The sequence below is a fragment of the Brassica oleracea genome, chromosome C4 (assembly GCF_000695525.1).
Source record: "Brassica oleracea var. oleracea cultivar TO1000 chromosome C4, BOL, whole genome shotgun sequence".
In the NCBI taxonomy this organism is placed as follows: Eukaryota; Viridiplantae; Streptophyta; class Magnoliopsida; order Brassicales; family Brassicaceae; genus Brassica; species Brassica oleracea.
The window spans coordinates 4,319,642-4,340,233 of NC_027751.1; the positions used below are offsets into that span (position 1 = coordinate 4,319,642).

Below are 20,592 nucleotides of genomic sequence, written 5' to 3' on the forward strand. Positions count from 1 at the left end.
AAAAACTCGAGGAAGAGACGTCACTAACCAATCTCAGAGCCAGTACGTTAGAGGTAATAATGCTATAAGTTCATGTCATTTTTGTTGATTTTTTGGGTAGTTAGGTTCATGAAATAACAATACACTTTTCTATACAGCAGATACCAGATCATGAAAGAGTGTTTTGTGGAGAAGATAGCAAGAGTCATCGTAGAATTTGTAATCAGCGGATGATAACACATCTTGGTCTGGTTTAAAAGAAGTTAAATGAGAAACTATCTATACCGAAGGTAAGCATCTAGAGTACTTTCACTTGCAATCATCGAATCTAAAGAACATCTTTGTTTCGTCTGTCTTTCAGTTGGTTGAATGCACCAATCTGACCAACTTTGATTCTCCACCTTACTATCTCTTGATCTTTAACTTTTCTTTTAAGGTTAAATCTCTCCTTCCACACTAATGCAGCTGAAAGCAAGTATGAATCTCTATTTACATTAGTTGAAGTTGTTGGGTAGTTAGGAAAGGAAAGATTTATTTTCTTGGAAATTATTGTGATATTATGACATTGTTAATATTATTTTGCAGAATTTGTCACAACTGGCTTCGTTCAGTTACGATGGGTTATTGCAAAAGGACTTAGCGAGGGGGAGGAGGAGGCTCACCTTTTAATTGCCATGGAACAGGGAGATTTACTGCAACTGTAAAAGCTGGATTTAATTCACCGGTGACCGGTTCGGTTGGTTTGCATATGCTTTGACCTTTTTAGCTGCTGCTGCAACTACTCTGCTTTTTCCAACCCCAGTTTTGTTACCTTAAAATTTTAGGATAACCATTTATGTAGTTTTGTCGTTAAATCATTTGGAATGGTTTCAAACGCAAATTTCAAAACTCAACGTGTAACAACAAAAAAAAACATACATGCACACACCACACGTCAATTAGATTCGTATTATTATATTGGTGTGTATTTGAGGTTAATGAAAAGAAGACAGTTTATGTCACACTCAATGAGATAAGCATCTATATAGAAAAAAATCATAATGATGAGTTAATTTATGAGTAAAAATCTGCTAAAACGAATTGGATATAGAATGCAATTTATTATTTTAACTTAAGAAGTATGACCCAAGGAGGCCCGATAAATTATAACTTATGACGCAAACTTTATCGGATACCTAGCTGAGTCTACGTCAGGGCTGTTAAACAGTCTCGCTTCCGCTTCCGCTTCCGCTTCCCATTCCTTCTCGCCGACGACGTAACGAGCTTAGAGTAATGATATTCAATCAACTTATCCCACTAATTCCACTATGTCGCCTTCAACGCATCTTACTTGATTCAGTATATATACATGGTCTGCGATCACTAGCCTAATCCTTCTCATCCTCCCAATTTTTAATTGTTGTTCTCTCTGGAAGGTTCTACACTCCAAGGTAACATAATTTCAGTTTGATTTCTCTCCACTAATGATTTTGAAGTCATGATTTCTTAACATATACAATGATGTATCTGCAGCTGTGAGATTTCCTTATGAACGGTGGTCGCAAATTTGATTCCGTACAGTAAGTTTTCATAGCTTCCATGAGTTTAAACGTATAGTATGTGATGATGGTCGAACCTGTAGTCATAACTTATGGGAAAGTACGGTTTTAATCAGATTTTTTGGTAATTTTATTATTTTTCCAACAATTTTTTGGGATTCGATCAGGAATCGAACCTGTAGTCATATATTAATTTTGTTACTTTCCAAAGCACATATGTATCAAGATGTGCTTATATACAAAGAGATAAATTCTAGAGGTGATGTTAGATACATATGGATGCACACTAATTATTCAAAAACAACTTCAGTTTGTTTCATGATAGTTCAACGCACTGTGCGAGATTATATGTTTTTAGATACGTTAGATTCCTACAGAAAGGAAATGGCGGAAGTGCGTTTTTGTTTTTTTTTTCTCCATGCACTTGGATTAACATATTATCGTCTAAGGATGTGAAATTTTTTATTGTCCATTTAATATTTTGTATACGTTGGTATCTTTGATCTGTCTAGCAACAATAATCTATTTTGTTTTCTTTGTAACTTCCAGAAAAAAAAGCAGCAGCCGAAGAAAGGTTCACGAGGTAAAGGCTTAAAGAAGGTATGAAACCGAAGCTAAACTCATAGCATGTGTTCTGATTCTGTTGCCATTGATTTATTGACTTGATAGGATGGAACTGCTTTTGATTCCTTGAATGATCAGACCCCCAAGTCAGGTTTTTAAAAATTGTGTAGGTTCAAAGGTTCATTGTGCAGATCATAAGATCATTTGGCTGACTCAACATTGAGAACTGAAACTTCACATAAGATCATTTTTACCTTATCTTATATATATAAAGTAGGCTTGTGCTCTAAGCACAGCCTTCCAAGTCGCCAAAGACAATGAAGCGTTTTTGGACACTTGGCGGCTTGGGAGTGTATCCGTGATTATCACACTCTCTCTTCCTTCTCGCGCGTCGCTTACGTCTGCGCGTTTGTCCCACCAAATAGGTTGGGCTTTTGTGTGATTAATATAGGCCCAAATATGATTAGGTTATAGGTTATTCTTCTTCTTCGAAGTTCTTCTTCTTCCCTGCCTCTTCACAGAAAGTCTACAACCGTAATGTCCCAGAAATCTTTGCTCTGACATTTATTCTGAGTTTTCCTTTCATTAATCCACTCTTCGTGCATTATGATTTAGATCTACCTCTTCGTTCACCCTGTAACCGCCTCGAACTCCATCTATAAATATCGGCCCTCACTTCCATTCACAGCACATCTCAAACAATTTTCTCAAACATACGATCTCCTAGAAGCAACATATTCAGATGGCGAATTCTCTCTGCAAGGTTCTACACTCCAAGGTAACATAATTTCCGTTTGATTTCTCTCCACTAATGATTTTGAAGTCATAATTTCTTAACATATACAATGATGTATCTGCAGCTGTGAGATTTCCTTATGAACGGTGGTCGCAAATTTGATTCCGTACAGTAAGTTTTCATAGCTTCCATGAGTTTAAACGTATAGTATGTGATGATGGTCGAACCTGTAGTCATAACTTATGGGAAAGTACGGTTTTAATCAGATTTTTTGGTAATTTTATTATTTTTCCAACAATTTTTTGGGATTCGATCAGGAATCGAACCTGTAGTCATACATTAATTTTGTTACTTTCCAAAGCACATATGTATCAAGATGTGCTTATATACAAAGAGATAAATTCTAGAGGTGATGTTAGATACATATGGATGCACACTAATTATTCAAAAACAACTTCAGTTTGTTTCATGATAGTTCAACGCACTGTGCGAGATTATATGTTTTTAGATACGTTAGATTCCTACAGAAAGGAAATGGCGGAAGTGCGTTTTTGTTTTTTTTTTCTCCATGCACTTGGATTAACATATTATCGTCTAGGGATGTGAATTTTTTTAGTGTCCATTTAATAGTTTTTATATGTTGGTATCTTTGATCTGTCTAGCAACAATAATCTATTTTGTTTTCTTTGTAACTTCCAGAAAAAAAAGCAGCAGCCGAAGAAAGGTTCACGAGGTAAAGGCTTAAAGAAGGTATGAAACCGAAGCTAAACTCATAGCATGTGTTCTGATTCTGTTGCCATTGATTTATTGACTTGATAGGATGGAACTGCTTTTGATTCCTTGAATGATCAGACCCCCAAGTCAGGTTTTTAAAAATTGTGTAGGTTCAAAGGTTCATTGTGCAGATCATAAGATCATTTGGCTGACTCAACATTGAGAACTGAAACTTCACATAAGATCATTTTTACCTAATTAATATGTTTACATGAAGAAAAATACGCTGGTGTACAGTACAGTAAAACTTCTTATAATGAGGGTGAGCCTCTACATATATGTAACATTACCGACAAGAGGAAACGCTGAGCTTGGAGCTTCAAGGACATTGCCTTTCCTCACTCACTTCCTTCTTTCTCAATATATGTTAGTGAACAAGGTTCATGGTCTACAATGATTTTTTATGAAGCGTGGGCTATGTCGTCATTGGTTTGCAACAAATTGTGTTAGTGAGGCTTCATACTTCCTCAAGTTTGATCACGTTTTAATCTAAATGCATTTGTGTGAGACATGTTTGTTTTTGGACAACATGTTTTGTTATATGTTTTGTTGTAATCTTTGTGTACTGCCCCTCTTTTTAATGTTAAGAATGAAATATATAGTTTCTAGGATTACTTCCTTGAATATGAAGAAATACTTGGAGATAGATCTTTCAACTTGGTTACTGATCAAACTACTGCTAAAAATGTGTCAAAACAGACTATGGTGTTAGGTTTTTGTCTTCTATCTAATGACTTCATGTGGATCAGGACCCATGAGTTGAGTTTGGTTTCCAGTGAGTGTGAATATAGTAGTACACAAAACATGTCTTTTGAATTACATTAAAATAATTTCAGGCCAACAAAACTTTCCCTTAAGCATTACTAGAATCTGAAATCGAAAATCTAATAATGTTTATGTATAAATATTCCGGCACTTTATACAGAGTGTCGTATTATACTACTAAGGTATATATTTTCTCAGGTATATATTATTCTCTTTAGTTAAAAATCTATTCAAGTTTGACAAAAAGATTACATAAAGATAGAACCAGTGTACCCTTACATATATAATTATATGATCTTTACTCGGCTAATATATTCATAGATAAAAAACTTTTTTTTTAATCATCTCCTAAAAAAATTTTAAACACACAAAAACTGCTAAATACGTAATGCATACCTACTATTTTTTAAAAAGTTTTAACGCTACCAAATTCAATTCTAACGTTTCGGTTCATTAACTATTTTAGAAAAACAAATCACTGCTTAGGTTAGGAACTAAACTGCAACTACAAAAAAAAAAAACAAATGTACCCCATTATTACAATACATGCACTAAGGCAACGAAATTAGTAAACGTTCCAAATAGACCAAACAGGCTTAAACTAATTCATATATCAATAGAAAAAATGGTAAACAAGCTGCCCGTAGGGCGGGCATACCACTAGTTTTTAAGAAAAAGTGGTTATCAAATTCTAATTTTATTTGGAAACCTTTTCTTTTAAAAATTCATTTAATTAAGCTTAGAACTTGAAAATTATACTAATAGAAAGTAGCTTTAGCGGCCAAAAAACTCACTTGGTCACGATAACCTTTTTGTGGTTTATGAATATGATAAACGAACACATCTTATCTTAGTTTATCGTTGAACAAAAGTAATATGCTAACAAAACCTAGATGAAGAAAACTAAACAATTAATATTTCAATGTGTTACACTGAAGAGTATTAAACTTAAGTTTGATTAAGACTACCAAACAAAAACATAACAAAAGCCAAAGATATGATCTTGGGAATAAGATTCACTTTTGGAGAATATCTCTTCTTCTTTTTGTGTGAAAAGACTTGGAGTCAATTGTTTGCAAGGGATCCTTTTGGTATGGTTGTAAAGATAACTAAAGAAGTCGAGAAAGAAGATAACGGAAATTAAAGAGAGGTTGTGATCAAAAGAAGAAGAAAGCAATGCTTATCACATCAAGAAAAACAAAAACAAAACGCTGGGGTAAAGATGCAAAATCATATCTAATCTAATCTAGCTCATACCAAACAAAAAACTATACAGCATAGTATATGTTTAACTCCGTCGTCTTAATTATTTGGAGCAACTTTAGTAGGATAAACACAAACAAATTGGAAAGTTGCTCCAAATATTAAAGACGATGGAATTATTTTATGTATAAGTGTTAGGGTGATATGCTCGTCAACAATCTTTGTTCCTCACTTTTACACTAGATTGCGAATTCACTTTGTTAGCTAGCTATTGTCAAAGAATAATTAAGAGTCCTTCAGTTCTTGTTTGTATCCAAGTTCATTTTTTCTCAGAAAATTCCAATTGCATATTATATAGGTTTGACACAGTTTGTACGTAAGATGCTATACATAACGTACTGGAAGATTTACGCATTATAAATTTGTCTCCATGCAAGTGAAATGTCTCTGCCGACCAATCTTTGACCACATGAAAGCTATGGCAAACATGAAGACAAATTTTCTCTTTAATAGATTCAACTTTACAGCCGTTCTTTGCATTAATTATGATCGCGAAATCGTTAAAAGCCGGTGACCGCCAGACCGGCTTTACATGATAACGCTCAAATTTTCCTCACTTCCTTGATTGTATCTCAATGAAAATAAATAAATATTATATGTGTGTATCTGTGGGGGTTTTTTATATGCAGACATGAAACATCTATATGTATATCATCCATCCTCAAAGGAGGCTTAGCTTAGTTTCACATATGATGTATAACAAAGGTCACAGTGATTTTATATTTATGCTGTATCGAATGATATTGATCGATTAATATGCGACGCCATCATATTTCGTTTTGGTTAATAAAGCTAAGAAGCCAGTATGTTTCTTTATGGCTGAATGTTTAGCTGAAATGACAAAGTACTTAATATGATTAAAAATACAAACAATATTAATACATGTACGAGAATAATGTACTATCGATCTAATATATCAAATGAAATAGATACTAACAAGTTGTCAAAGCAAATGTCGGAACTAGAAGTATCAATCTATTTTTATGAGAAGGGATGGTAACTACTTGCCCAATGCTCAAAACCTGGGCCTACCAAATTCTTGTTGGATGGATAATATGTACATAAATATTATCATTATCAGATAAATGTCAACCTTTCCACAGCGTCTACAGCATCTAACCTTTTTATGTGCTTGTCTTTGCGCAACAAAATCAAACGACGGTACAGGCATCAACTTGTGAAAAGTGTGGAAGAGGACGAGCGACGGCTTCTTGAAAAGATAGCAGCTCTAAAAATACTAGTGACACAAGTCACAAAACATAACTTCTACGGTTCTACCTTCATTTTCATCACTCAGCGTCGCTTATCCTTTCTAATTAACGTGTCATTTGTGTCACCGACACGAACAAGACGTGTATTATATGGAAAGTGCCTTTCACTTTTCAGCATGCATCTACTCTATAATATATATACGACCAAAGCTCGTAGATGACTTACTCTAGAGGGCCGGTCTAACTGTTTTCAAAAAATGTAATGCCGTCCTACACTCAAATACCAATTTATGTTTTCATTCTTCATATAATATTTTTGTATAGTGGCTTATACTACCCATTCTGCATGTTGTCCTTTTCACAATTAAAATTGTTATATAAATCGGGATGTCTAAACGGTCGGTTCCGCCTACGACCGGGCCTGCTCCTCTAGCTAGAATCTTAGATTCTTTGAGTGTTCCCAACCGAAAAAAACATGACTACCGCAACATGTGCATACCATATCAAGTCACCCTTTTAGTTTGTTCCACATAAAGCAATCTTCTCACCTTATTTTTCTTGGTACAAAATCTTCCCAATTCTTCGTTATTTCTTTCCATGAACAGAATCAAAACAATTCAATCCCATTTATCTGGATTGCCGAATCATCCTTTAATCTTTTATTCAATGGGAACGTGAAATGTGTCCCACCATCTTAATTATTTATTTGATGATAAGACATAATCTCTTGCATATAATCTAACAACATTATAGCCGTGTTCGTTTACATGTCGCGCGACCAGCGACATGCGACATGCGACTGATCGCAGGTCGCAGGTTGTTGTTCGTTTTGCTGTCGCGTAACATGCGACCTGCGATTGGTCGCAAATCGCAAGTCGCAGGTTGTTGTTCGTTTTGATGTCGCGCGACTGATCGGGCGACCAGTCGCGGGTTCCCATTTAAGTCGCCCGAAAAAACAGCGACTAAAAATTAAGAAAATTTTGATCGCGCGACTGGTCGCAGGTCGCATATCGCAGGTCGCGCGACACGTAAACGAACATAGTTTTAGTCGCATGTCGCAGGTTTAGTCGCAGGTCGCAAGTCGCGCGACACGTAAACGAACGTAATCTTAGTCGCATGTCGCAGGTTGCGCGACACGTAAACGAACATGGCCATAAACATAATACATAAACATCACCATAAGATATCTGCATTCGATTCATCTTCTTTCTTATTAGAAACTCATGTCGTAGTAAGATTCGATCGATTCTAACATCTTCGAATCTACTCATCACATTTTGGATTATGAATAACAAGGGGTAATTTTGTAGGGCCGAAGTATACTGTTCTATCATCGTTGAAAAAGAGTCTTTATATCATATTAGTGACCACGTTAAATATTTGTGGGTCCATGCTAGAATTGACAAGACCACTACGGTGATTCAAGAAATTAAAAGATAAAAGTGGCGTTGCTTTTGAATTATCTATACATGTAATTTTAGTTAAAACTTAAAAGTGCACATATCGTTTATTTATATCGATTCGAATGCTAACCATTTGAAAAATTCAAGTCTATAATGATATTTCGGTATATAACACATGGTTTATGGTAGAGAGAGAGGCATCGCGTTTTCTTTTAGGGTTACTTTCCATAGTAGTACATTAGATACATAGGAACTTTTTACGATGAAAAATATTAGTGAATTTATCGAATAATTGTTTAAATAATTCCTTGCTGCGAAATTGAGTCTATTAGGAACTTAGATGTTCAAAATAAATTATGTACTTGTCAAATGACACATGATATGATAATTAATATTACTATAAGATGATTATAATTAGAAAACCAAGGAAATAAACAGTATATTTTTGCATAATTATGGAAGGGTATATATATTTCATTTAATATTCCATGAGTATATTTTTGTCACTGTCCAATAAAGTTATTCCAAGAGAATCTTGGCACCAAATCTTTCACTGTTGAAGACACATGCGCCAACCCAAACAACAAGGCATATCATACTGTAAACCGCCACCGCAACCAAATTTATTCTCACGATTATTTCCAAGAAAAGAAGAAGAAAAAAAAATCCAAATCATTCTAAAAAGGAAATGTGTAACGTTTCATAGGTTGATTATATACATTTTTTTTCCATTTAAAAGCCTTTCAATTATGAATTGTAATTTTCCTCATGGAATCGAACTTAGCCGAAGAAGTCCCTTAATTTTGTTTCTCTTGCTTTTAGATTAGTTTTTTTTTTTTTTTTGAACAACTGATTAATATTAAGACTTAAAAGGAAAGACAAAGTGTTTGTGGACTCTTTTGTGTTTAGATTGCCTACATAAATAGGTTAATTTTGACCAAGCTTTACCACTTTCAATAAATAGTTCGATCCCATAATCTAATAATTTTGTGTCCAAACTTTAAAATTTATTGGTAATAGTATATCATTGTGCAACCCGGCCGTATTTAAAAAAAAAAACAAAATATTTCATATGGCCAAGAACATAATTGAGTTCTAAAAATACTAATGACACAAAATACTAGTGATACAAAACTATATGTTTCCATACTTTTAATGTTCAGTCAATTTTAGTCTTTTATTGCAAACCGTACCACATCAATTCAAAGGATTTTCGGAATTTTTAAAATATTGCAATAAATAATTTACTAAGAACTACTAATACTAAGGAGATAGAGAAAATTCACCTACTGAAAATACTAACTTGATTTTGAATATTTTTGTTTTTAAACCAATACCAAATAGGGTTTTTTTCTTCATCTTTTTAGATATGATTGTCTTCAATTCTTATTCTAAAGATAAATTTCGTGTGCGATCATCTTTACTTTCGCATGGACAATTCACATTTTTGGTCAGCCATTAAAACAAACTGAACGCATTTACATAGACGCAATCTATGGTCTTGTACATGCTTAGTTAGTACAGATATTTATTCAAATGATTTACCTCCTTATTGGATTCGTGTAGACTGTATACATATGCGTGATCAATCACCCACCAAACAATACTATCATCAACTTTGATATACAAAATGTCTCCGGATCAAGCAAATATCCCCAAATTAACCAAATATTCGTAGAAATCTTTTCAATATCCATAAAAGTAGTTTATCTATGTCCAGTTAACTTGTAACACTTTCCCATCAAAAGCATATGCAGGTTACAACACACAAGACATACCATGACCAAAAAGAAGCCCTAAATTACAATATTACCCTACTATATCTCTCTACGTGACTATACAAGCGCATACATAGCAGACACAGAGATATATATATAACACATCGCAGAGACCCACCTTAGAAATAAAAAACAGAGCAAGAAAAAAGTATAATGGGATCATTGGTTCATGTGAAAGAAGCCACAGTCATTAATCCGTCCGACCAAACACCTTCTACTGTTCTGTCTCTCTCCGCCTTAGATTCTCAGCTTTTCCTCCGCTTCACCATCGAGTACCTCCTCGTTTACTCACCCGTTTCCGACCCGGTTTCTCTCTCGGGTCGTCTCAAGTCAGCTCTCTCTCGCGCTCTGGTTCCTTACTTCCCTTTCTCCGGCCGCGTACGCGACGGCGGCGGAAGTCTCGAGGTTAACTGCCGTGGACAAGGTGCTCTCTTTCTCGAAGCTGTCACTGACCACCTCACGTGCCTTGACTTTCAGAAACCTCCCCGGCACGTGACTAGCTGGAGAAAGCTTCTCTCCCTCAACGTCATTGACGTTCTCGCCGGCGCTCCACCCCTCGTCGTCCAGCTCACTTGGCTCAGAGACGGCGCCGCAGCTCTAGCCGTCGGTGTAAATCACTGCGTCTCCGACGGGATCGGAAGCGCAGAGTTTCTCACCTTGTTCGCCGAGTTGTCCAGAGACTCGCTGAGTCATACCGAGTTGAAACGGAAACACTTGTGGGATCGCCATTTGCTTAACCCCTCTCCGGTTCGCGGCTCGTTAAACCACCCCGAGTTCAACCGAGTTCCCGATCTCTGCGGGTTCGTAAACCGGTTCAACGCCGAACGACTCGTTCCGACATCGGTAGTGTTCGAGAGACAGAGACTTACAGAGCTCAAGAAACTCGCGAGTCGACTCAGTGAGTCAAATTCTAATAAGCACACATCGTTCGAGGTGCTCTCCGCGCATGTGTGGCGGAGCTGGGCGCGATCACTGAACCTGCCGTCGAGCCAAACCCTCAAGCTTTTGTTCAGTATCAACGTCCGAGACCGAGTCAAACCGAGTATACCCAGTGGGTTTTACGGGAACGCCTTCGTCGTCGGGTGCGCGCAAACCACCGTGAAAGATTTGACGGAGAATGGGTTAAGCCACGCGGCGATGCTAGTGAAACAAGCGAAGGAGCGTGTCGGCGATGGTTACGTCAGATCAGTGGTGGAAGCCGTGAGCAAAGCCAAAGCTTGTCCTGACTCGGTCGGAGTTTTGATACTGTCGCAGTGGTCGCGTCTCGGTTTAGAACGGGTTGATTTCGGATTTGGTAAACCGGTTCACGTGGGATCGGTTTGCTGCGACCGTTACTGTTTGTTACTTCCGGTTCCTGAACAGAGTGACGCCGTTAAAGTAATGGTCGCCGTTCCGTCAAGCGCCGTTGACTCCTACGAGAATCTTTTGACGTGTCCGAACGCTTAATAATATGATTAGAGAAAATATAAATTCCAATTTTTACTTCTTCTTTTTCGAAAGTAAATATCCGTTGACTTGTATAATATTGAGTTTTGACTTGTATAATTCTCTGACTATTCAATAAACGAACTGAAAATAAACCAAATAGATACTTAACTAAACTAGCCTCAACTGAAAAATCATTATGCTTCATAAATAAGCCCATAATATCGGTGAATAATTCCTATACCAATCTTAACAGTGCAGTTAAACTTTGTTGCATACTTGCATCCTATGCCAATTAGTTTTGTGACCTTACGCTGAATCAAAAAGGGAAAAGGTTCCTTTTGCAATCCGTGATTTAGTGTTGGTGTTGTTGCATTGGTCCCAAGAAGCGCGATTGATGCAGTAGTATATGTCGGCAAGCTATAAGCACTATTTGCTATTATTATGTTTAATACCATTGCTGTACCATTCACGAAACTTGTATAGTGTAATTTGTTATTGTATAACTGTATTTAGTACTCTACAAGTCACGAATCATAGGTTAAAAAGAGACCAGATAAATGATCATTGTGAAGTCTATCGTCTATTAGGATGTTCAATGAAGTTTAGTATATTAGACCATTTCTTACTCCATTCTATTTTTTACTATAAAATAGAATCTAGAGTAAAAATGATATAATAGTACTATATTTTCTATTTTATAATAAATAAAAAGTGAATTTAGTTGTTTATTTTTTATTCACCTCTTTATATTTTACTATAAAATAGCGTACCATTGAAATGAAACTCAACTATATTATAGAATTATTTTATTTTAGAGTAAAAAAAAATGAACCATTGGAGATGGTACGATGCTGAAGCTGAATACATCATTATACTTCCATTTGACATCGTACTAATAAAGGGTTTGTCTTCTAAATTTCTTGATTTTCATTTTTCATTACAGTTAAGCCTGGTTTTATGTAGGTGGCCATTTAAAAGGAATGATAATGTGTCCATAGACTATTTCATTGCAAAATCTTGATATCTTCAAATTCTTATACATTAGCTTTTATGGATTAAAGCTATTATGCTTAGCTTTAATCCAGAATCCTGATTATCATTAACTTTTTAATTGGTCATATAAGTTTCTACTTTTTTGAATGAATCTGTAAAATATTTGAAAATCAGTCTTGTCAAGAATAATCATATATTATAGCAAAAGTGTTACTTTTAATATATGAATCATTAAACTAACCATATTTAATACAACAAATATATATACAACCAATGAATCCCTTCCCGAAATATTAATCATATCCAAACTAGTAGTATTTTGTTTGAGTAGAATATGTTTACGTTTGAGTTTTGACAATTTTCCATTATTCAAGATTCTCATAATATTAAATCGTAATGGCCATGGGCATCACCATTGGAATTTGGAAACGCCCCAATAACGATTAAAAACAGTTTGACTGAATTAGTTGGAAATGTTTAATTGCGTTTAAGTAGACGTGCGTTAATTAATTTAAATAGAGGCTCTCCAAGGCAAGCTGACATGTCGCAGCTTATATATGGTTCAACGCTAATCATCGAATCATATACATTTAATAACTAATCCTTCTAGAGAGAATTTGACACTCAATAACAAAACCTGATAAACATTTGATGTAAAGGCATTATAATTAGGGGAATTTGTCAACGATAAATACTTTATCACTTGAGACTTGAATCGACTCATTTATATTTATAGTTGGATCGTATCTCAATTATTAGAGATTTGGTCCTACAAAGTCAACTCGACCAAAGGGAATGAATTCTGTATAAATTATGAATATCTTAATGATTGGCTTATTTACAATATGTTTTCCAGCCGGCATGGAACTACGTACTAATAATAGATATGAGAGATTAATTTTAAATTAAACTCAACAATAAAAACAATATTCACTTCGTTTCAATTTAGGTGTAAATGTAGAGTAAATTTTTATTATAAAATAAGTGTCATTTGTATGCAAAAATCTAAAACGACATTTTATTTGAAACAGATGAAATATTTCTTACCGTTAATTACTTATCTAGTTTAAATGCATTGGCAGCGGAGAAAAAAAAAAGAAAGCTAGTTAAACAAAAGAAGCAAGGACCATATGAGAAGCTAGTGATCAGGGGAAAATCCAGGATAATTTTTTAATGGGTGCATGAAAATGATAAAATATTATGTGTATATGTATGTGGAAAATTGTGATGGTGCATTGAACTACGGTCCTTGATAAATTTTTATTTTTTTGGTTCAACTTCAACTTTATATTAATTAATTGTGGAATACAAGATTACAACCTCTAAAAATTTCAATCTCACACATAACACCGGAATTTAGTATCACCTTGGAACACATAGATGGATTCAACGTTACCCAATCTAATCCGGCATTGTATTTTCCTCCACGACGAGGACAAGTTCATCCCACTACCCGGGATAAACCGCCTCTTAGATCCTTAATTCGACTTTGAAATACAACGCTAATAATTAAACACAAAAGGAAAAGAAATTCATATTCGGTACTAAACTAAAACCAGATTGATGGTCTCCTTATGATTCGAGTTCAGTCTGTGAACCACAGTATCAACACCAGAAGGCGCATTCCGACCTGGGCTCCTCTTCCTTCCGGCCATCACTATCTGTATCCTCAGCCTAAAACCGAACACGAGTCCAGAATGAAAAAGCGACCTGGATTACGGCATAGTGAAACGGGAACACTAAGTCACGGCTTCAAGAGGGGTGTAGTTTCTACCACCGAAGCGACCACCAAGCTGTCACCGGCGCTGGGATGTAGCAACTCCACCGCGTTTCGCTAGCAAAGTCCCCTCCTCTGGTTGACAATTCCATCGTTGAAAGACCTTGCCACACGTCGCCTCCGGAATCCAGAGGACGAACCCCTTTCTGCCATCCGTTCACACCGCTCCTCCAGCAATCTCACCGCCACGAGGGGAGGTAGATCCGAGGTGGATAAGACGTCTACGCCGAGTCACGTGCCATCTCCGTGAAGATTTCATCATAGATCTCAAAAGTGGAAAATCGGATCTGACATGAATCTTCGGTCTAAAAGCCGACTCTCACCACCCTCGATCTTCTTTGGGTCTCACCGCCTGTCCACGCCGGTATCTGCCTCCGTCTGTCGCAAAAGACTCTCTGGAAAAAGATCTCTGACAATCACAGAAAGGCGAGCATCTCGACTTAGGATAGAGAAGAGAGGGTGAGAGCAAAGGAAAAAAGAGATTAAGGAGAAGGGGGTGCCTCCAGCGCCGGATGCGGCGGCCGGAGCTAGGGTTTGGTTCTGCTGGTTTTGTCTCTTAGAGAGAAGAGAGAGCGATAAGAGAGAGAATATAATTCTATATGTGAGCGTAAATGTAACCACATTTGTGTCCGGTCCTTGATAATTAGTGGGTGCATTCCTTACCAACTAGGCTAATTTAGTTACAATGTCTATGTGTAACATGAAAATTTTGAAATAACAATGTGTAGCTTCACCCCTCTGCTAGTGATTAAGGGTAGAAGTTAGAGAGAAAAGTAGAAGAAGCCAAGGGTAGTGATATTAAGAAAAAGTAATGACATCAATAGTGACTGAAACATGTTTAACTTGTAGTTGTTGGCGACAAGGTTTAACGATATTGGTACATTTCAGTGATTTATTATCACTAATTGAAAAATTAGAATATTAAAATTTATAGCAGCTGCCTGAAGATGTAGTTGCTAATCATTGAAACTCGTCTAAAGATCAGCGACTACCGAACAACAATATCTAGCTGCTAATGATTCTGAAACAAACAAGATGTTTTGTTGTTGATCCTTATCGCTAGTTGCTACTTGCTATTGGCTGAAACTTGTCGCCAGCCCATATATCGAGGACACAAAACAAACATGTTACATAATGATTTAGCTATGGTTTTGTTTAGTCTGTGAAATGATCAAAACTTTTTAGTTTGTATACGTATGTGAACATATTTCTTGTCTAACTAAATCATTTCCCGCTATTTCAGGATTTAAATAACCTTACACTTACAATGGGGTCGATAAAAAGAAGGAATGGACCAGAAAGCAGACCCAAATAATAATACTTCTGAAGCTGGCTCCAGGATCTATATACTAAAAGGCCTTGATGACTGACGTATGTCGAATTTCTTAATGCCTTTGACTGTTTTGTATTCTGTTTCGACCCACTAGTAATTTTCGTTGGGCATCATCCCTGAAGAGGACAGAACATTCACTTCATTGTTCATACTAATATTCGGATTTTTGTTAACAAAATTTTTGTTTTAATTCTCATGCTAATAAAATTCCATTCCTCATAGTAGTTAGCAAAATATAAATTAGTATTTTTCTTAATTAGCAAAATATAAATTAGTATCTGATTCTTATATTACTATTATTCATTTTCATTTATCAAGGTGGAGTTCTAACATTCCGTAAAGGATTTAATCCCACCATACAAGGGTGGACACTATAACGATATCCTCGTTTATAAAATAAAACTGAACACGTCTTACTTATATAAACGAGACGAAGATACAATCATGGAAATTGCGTTTCATCCAAACACTAAGAATCTTGCACCTATGATATATAAATTAATTACTGGTTTTCTGAATTTGGTTAATTATTTTGTCAAAATATACAGACTCCGTGCATTTACATCGTGTTAAGTCGCACCTAATATTCTATGTTTTGATGATTAAAAAGGTAAGTTAAGAGAATGGCCCTTTTGGAGACATGAATGCAAACAACACAGAAAATGTCCTTATCCAAAGATAATAAATACGGGCATATATATATAGACGCACACGTTATATTGGCATGTTGATTAAAGTGCCGCCCACGGTTTATTGGCATGTGAATATTTATCATCTTGCTCGACAATGTTTCTCTTCCCGGACCAACCCTTCATTTTATATGAAAATCTAATTATTTAGCTTAACTAGGTTTTGGATTCGAAAGAAATTTCATTTATGAAGTAATTCTTGGACTGATCCATTTCTAAGCGTTCTAAACCATAAATTTTTACAAAATAATAAATAGAGTTATTTGGATTTAAAATAAAGAAAATGTATTAGTTTGGATACTTGTAATATATATGTGATATTTTGTGACGGATACTTGCTAACAAATTTGTAAATTAATATTGATAGCGAACTAGTCACAAGTTTGTAACTATTGGTTCCATACATGGTATTATGGTAAGAACCTACAATCTTAAATTTGCCTAAAATTTTATTTGGTACCTTTATAACTTACGTCTGACGTTCTTTCCTAAACCCCCAAAACTCATGAATACTTTTATAATTTACGAAAGATCATACTGCATATCATATTTGTTGCGTTGCAATACTCTGAAACATTTAAGTTTTATGTCCTATGTTATGGTTCATTTTATATTGTATTAATTTAAGCATCTGGTAATCGGCGGAACAAAAAAATGTGCACTAATCTTTCTTGAATGATATCAAATGATCAATTCATCGTTAGACAAGACCTCACGTGAATTATGTGACTGGGATAATCAAGTTACATCGTTATATAAATGGATAAGTGTAAGACAAATGCATGTATGGCGCAACTAGCTGCCGAGACATAAAAATGCGAGAGTTCCAAGGCAATTGGGCTGAGATCTCAGAAACCACAAGAAAAAGCTTTGGTTCTTTCGCTGTCTTTGCTTCCTTCCTCGCCACCTCCTCTCTTCCATGCAATATTCCCATTTTTCTCTTTTTTGTTTTTCGTATTTATAATTGACGGTCTATCTACGCTTTTAATATACTCCATATACTTGTTTAATTATCTAACATGTGAGTGTTTTTATCTACATAATTGTTTGCGAAGATAAAAGGAAAGGTGTGTAGTATCCAGAATTTTATAATATTTCGATTATTATAAATCGGACGAAGTATTTGACTCGAACCAAGTCTTTTTCCAAGAATGGTATAACTATGTGTGTTTAAAATAAAGGTCAGAAAAATAATTACTTCCGACTTTCTCAGTTTCTCTGCATCTGTGTTTTCTGTCCCTCCAGTAACCCTCCGAGTGCGCAAATTATTTGTTTTCTCCAAAAAAATTCAGCAAATGGAATTGATTCTGAAGCGTAAAATACCATTGACTGTATGTAAATGGATTTTGAATTATAAAATAAATGAAAACATAATACACTATAACATTAGATATACTAGAATTGAAAAGAAAAAGGGTCCCAAAGAAAAAGCTATAACGAAAGTTTGTTGGAGTGAAAAATGTAAAAGAGTTGGATTTAAATTAGATTCGGTTATAGAGTTATCAAATTTCGAAAGAAAAAATAAAGTTTTACATTGAAAATGTTCTAACCATTCATTCAGATGCTATTAATTTTGGTCATGTTTAATTTACTTGTTCGCACATCTATAACTAACACGAGGACTTGTTGATTCAAAATTGAGCATATACTTAATATAGTTGTAGAAAGTTATATACAACTAAGCCAAAGTTTGACATCAAATTACGGAAACTATGTTAAATTTTACCAAAATCTATAGATGTCTGAGACTTTTATAAACCGATTGACAACAATGACTAGAACTATCAATTATCTTAATTAACCTTACTAAAATCTATAGACGTTTCAAGTCTGGTCTCGTTGTGACAGATAAAAACTTGAATACTTTCATCTTTTTGTTAAACAAGAATAGAAAGGCGGACATCTTCGTTCTTCTTGCTCGTACACACTCATGATTTGTGTGTTTCTTCTTGTTTAAGCTATTTATGTACTCTTTTTGGTTAGATTTGGGTGCAAATGTTTTTTCTTAAGTGAACAATAAAAATATACTGCTTGTAACGACAACCAAAACAAATCTCCCTCACAGTAAATACTTGTAACAGCAAAAATATCCTTGGTAAATAAAAGGTAAAAAGAATAACAAAGAGAGTATAAGTATATATAAAGAAGCACCGCCCTAATCCACCATTCACAACGGTGACATTCAAAAACACTTCTGTCTCTCTTTCTTCTTGATTCGTCCTCTCCATTTTCTCAATTTCTTTAATCTCTTTCTTTGTCCTTTCTTCTTCTTCATCTATGGACCCTTTACCTTCCCAACAAGAACAACAACACAATCTTGACGATACTATCCAACAAACCCTAGACCAAAATCCTCAATCCGATTCGACCACCACCACAACCGACACAGCCTCTCCTGCTCAACAACGCAAACGCAAAGGCAAAGGTGGTCCCGAGAACTCCAAGTTCCGTTACCGTGGCGTCAGACAAAGAAGCTGGGGAAAATGGGTCGCCGAGATCCGAGAGCCACGTAAACGCACTCGCAAGTGGCTTGGTACTTTCGCCACCGCCGAAGACGCCGCACGTGCCTACGACCGGGCCGCCGTTTTTCTCTACGGGTCACGTGCTCAGCTCAACTTATCCCCTTCCTCTCCTTCATCGGTCTCTTCTACTTCCTCATCCGTCTCCGCCGCTTCCTCTTCTCCTTCCTCCTCTTCTTCCACCACTCAAACCCTAAGACCTCTCCTCCCTCGTCCCTCCGCTGCGTCCCTAGCCTCCGCCTTTGGTCCGTGCGGTCTACCTTTTACCAACAACATGTTACTCTCTGGTGGGACCTCTATGTTATGCCCTAGTTACGGTCTTTTCCCTCACCAACACCAACACCAACACCAACACCAACACCAACAAAATCAAAATCATATGACACAAGTGGGACAGTTCCATCACCAACCTTATCTGAATCTTCACTCTAGTAATAACAATAACAAGATGGGCGACGTGGAGCTGACAAATGTTCCGTTAGTTAATTCGGCGTCGTTTCATCACGAGGTGGCGTTAGGGCAAGAACAAGGAGGAAGTGTTTGTAATAATAACAACTCAATGGAGAATTTGAATTCTGTAATTGGTTCGGTCGGTTCAACGGTTGTTGATCCGGTTAGTTCAATGGGTATGGATCCGGGTTACAATATCGTTGGAGATGGATCTTCACCGGTTTGGCCTTTTAGCGGAGAAGACGAGTATAGTCATTGGGGGAATATTTGGGATTTTATTGATCCTTTGCTTGACATTTGATGTACAATCGATGAGAGTAACTCCAAGGGTTGGTCAAGACCATTGAAGATTCATAAGGAGATTTTACATTCGATGAAGAGCTTTGCATGCACAATTTTGGAGGATTTTTTTTTTACATATAGAGATAATTAAGAGGCTATTTTTACTGGGTTTGAATATTTTTATTTATATTTTCAGGGAATTCGTAAAGGAGATTACGGTTCCAATAAAGTATATATACATATATGTGGAAGAAGAAGAGATGGGTGGAAAGTTTTATGGGGATTTATTGGTTCAAAACTTCATAGAGCGTCTTATAAGGATGATTTTGATTTTGTTTTCGTCTTTCAGAGGTTTAATTTTGTTTTTGACTTTCAGAGGTTTATATATCTCATTTTCTCTCTGAGAGTGTTTCTATTTTTTTTTTATGTTGTATTAGGTTTGAATTACATATACGAATCAAGGCAGAAAACCATGAGAGGATGCTTCATTTTCTCTATAAGAGTGTTTTTTTCATGGTTTGCAATCGATAACTTTCATCTATGTAAGTTTTGCAAGTTGCTTTAAGAAAGAATCAAATCAAACAAAAATATTTTTACTGCGCTATCATTGGTATACAAACTAATGCATGAGAACAAGGATTCCATCGATGATTGAAAAATAAAAAAGATGGATAACTGAATATATACGCAACTATCAGGCGCCAAAATATGGCCCCAAACCATGGGCAAGAATCATTTATCCATAACTGGTTCAGGTTCATTCAGATCTAATCTCCACATCCGCATCAGATGATTATTTGGCTCCTTCATTTAATCATTGCTCACATGTGTTTTTTATGCTTATGTGTTTTTTATGCTTACGTGTTTTTCCTTTTCCTCATCATCTTATTACTAGACTGATGTTTGTAAAATGATGTCTCATTTGGGAAGATCATTTTTAAAAAAAAACACGAACAAACAAGACAAAAACACAATTCTAGCTTAAAATTTTGAAAATATCCTTCTAATTTATTTAGAGCTGGGGGAATAAGCCTTTATTTAAGGCCCAAGATATTACATGGGCCTAGCAAATAAATATACCTCTAAACTAGGGTTCTCAAGGGTATATAT

The 20,592-nt window shown here is 35.8% G+C and overlaps 2 protein-coding genes and 2 long non-coding RNA genes across 4 annotated transcripts; all 4 read left to right on the forward strand.

The window, feature by feature from the left end:
• Nucleotides 1-1,489: 1,489 nt before the first annotated feature.
• On the forward strand, nt 1,490-2,335 carry LOC106341650. Its single transcript, XR_001269714.1, has 3 exons — nt 1,490-1,538; nt 2,067-2,117; nt 2,252-2,335. It is a non-coding gene; the product is annotated as an uncharacterized LOC106341650 (long non-coding RNA).
• Nucleotides 2,336-2,586: 251 nt separating this feature from the next.
• Nucleotides 2,587-3,797, forward strand: LOC106341297. Its single transcript, XR_001269596.1, has 4 exons — nt 2,587-2,859; nt 2,942-2,988; nt 3,517-3,567; nt 3,702-3,797. It is a non-coding gene; the product is annotated as an uncharacterized LOC106341297 (long non-coding RNA).
• Nucleotides 3,798-10,098: 6,301 nt separating this feature from the next.
• On the forward strand, nt 10,099-11,612 carry LOC106339885 (taxadien-5-alpha-ol O-acetyltransferase). Its single transcript, XM_013778749.1, has one exon. It carries the CDS (start codon nt 10,165-10,167, stop codon nt 11,455-11,457), a length of 1,293 nt encoding a protein of 430 aa, XP_013634203.1. The 5' UTR covers nt 10,099-10,164; the 3' UTR covers nt 11,458-11,612.
• A 6,806-nt stretch (nt 11,613-18,418) lies between these two features.
• Nucleotides 18,419-19,733, forward strand: LOC106340994 (ethylene-responsive transcription factor ABI4-like). Its single transcript, XM_013779813.1, has one exon. The coding sequence runs from the start codon at nt 18,509-18,511 to the stop codon at nt 19,499-19,501; it is 993 nt and encodes a 330-aa protein (XP_013635267.1). The 5' UTR covers nt 18,419-18,508; the 3' UTR covers nt 19,502-19,733.
• The last annotated feature ends 859 nt before the right edge of the window (nt 19,734-20,592 follow it).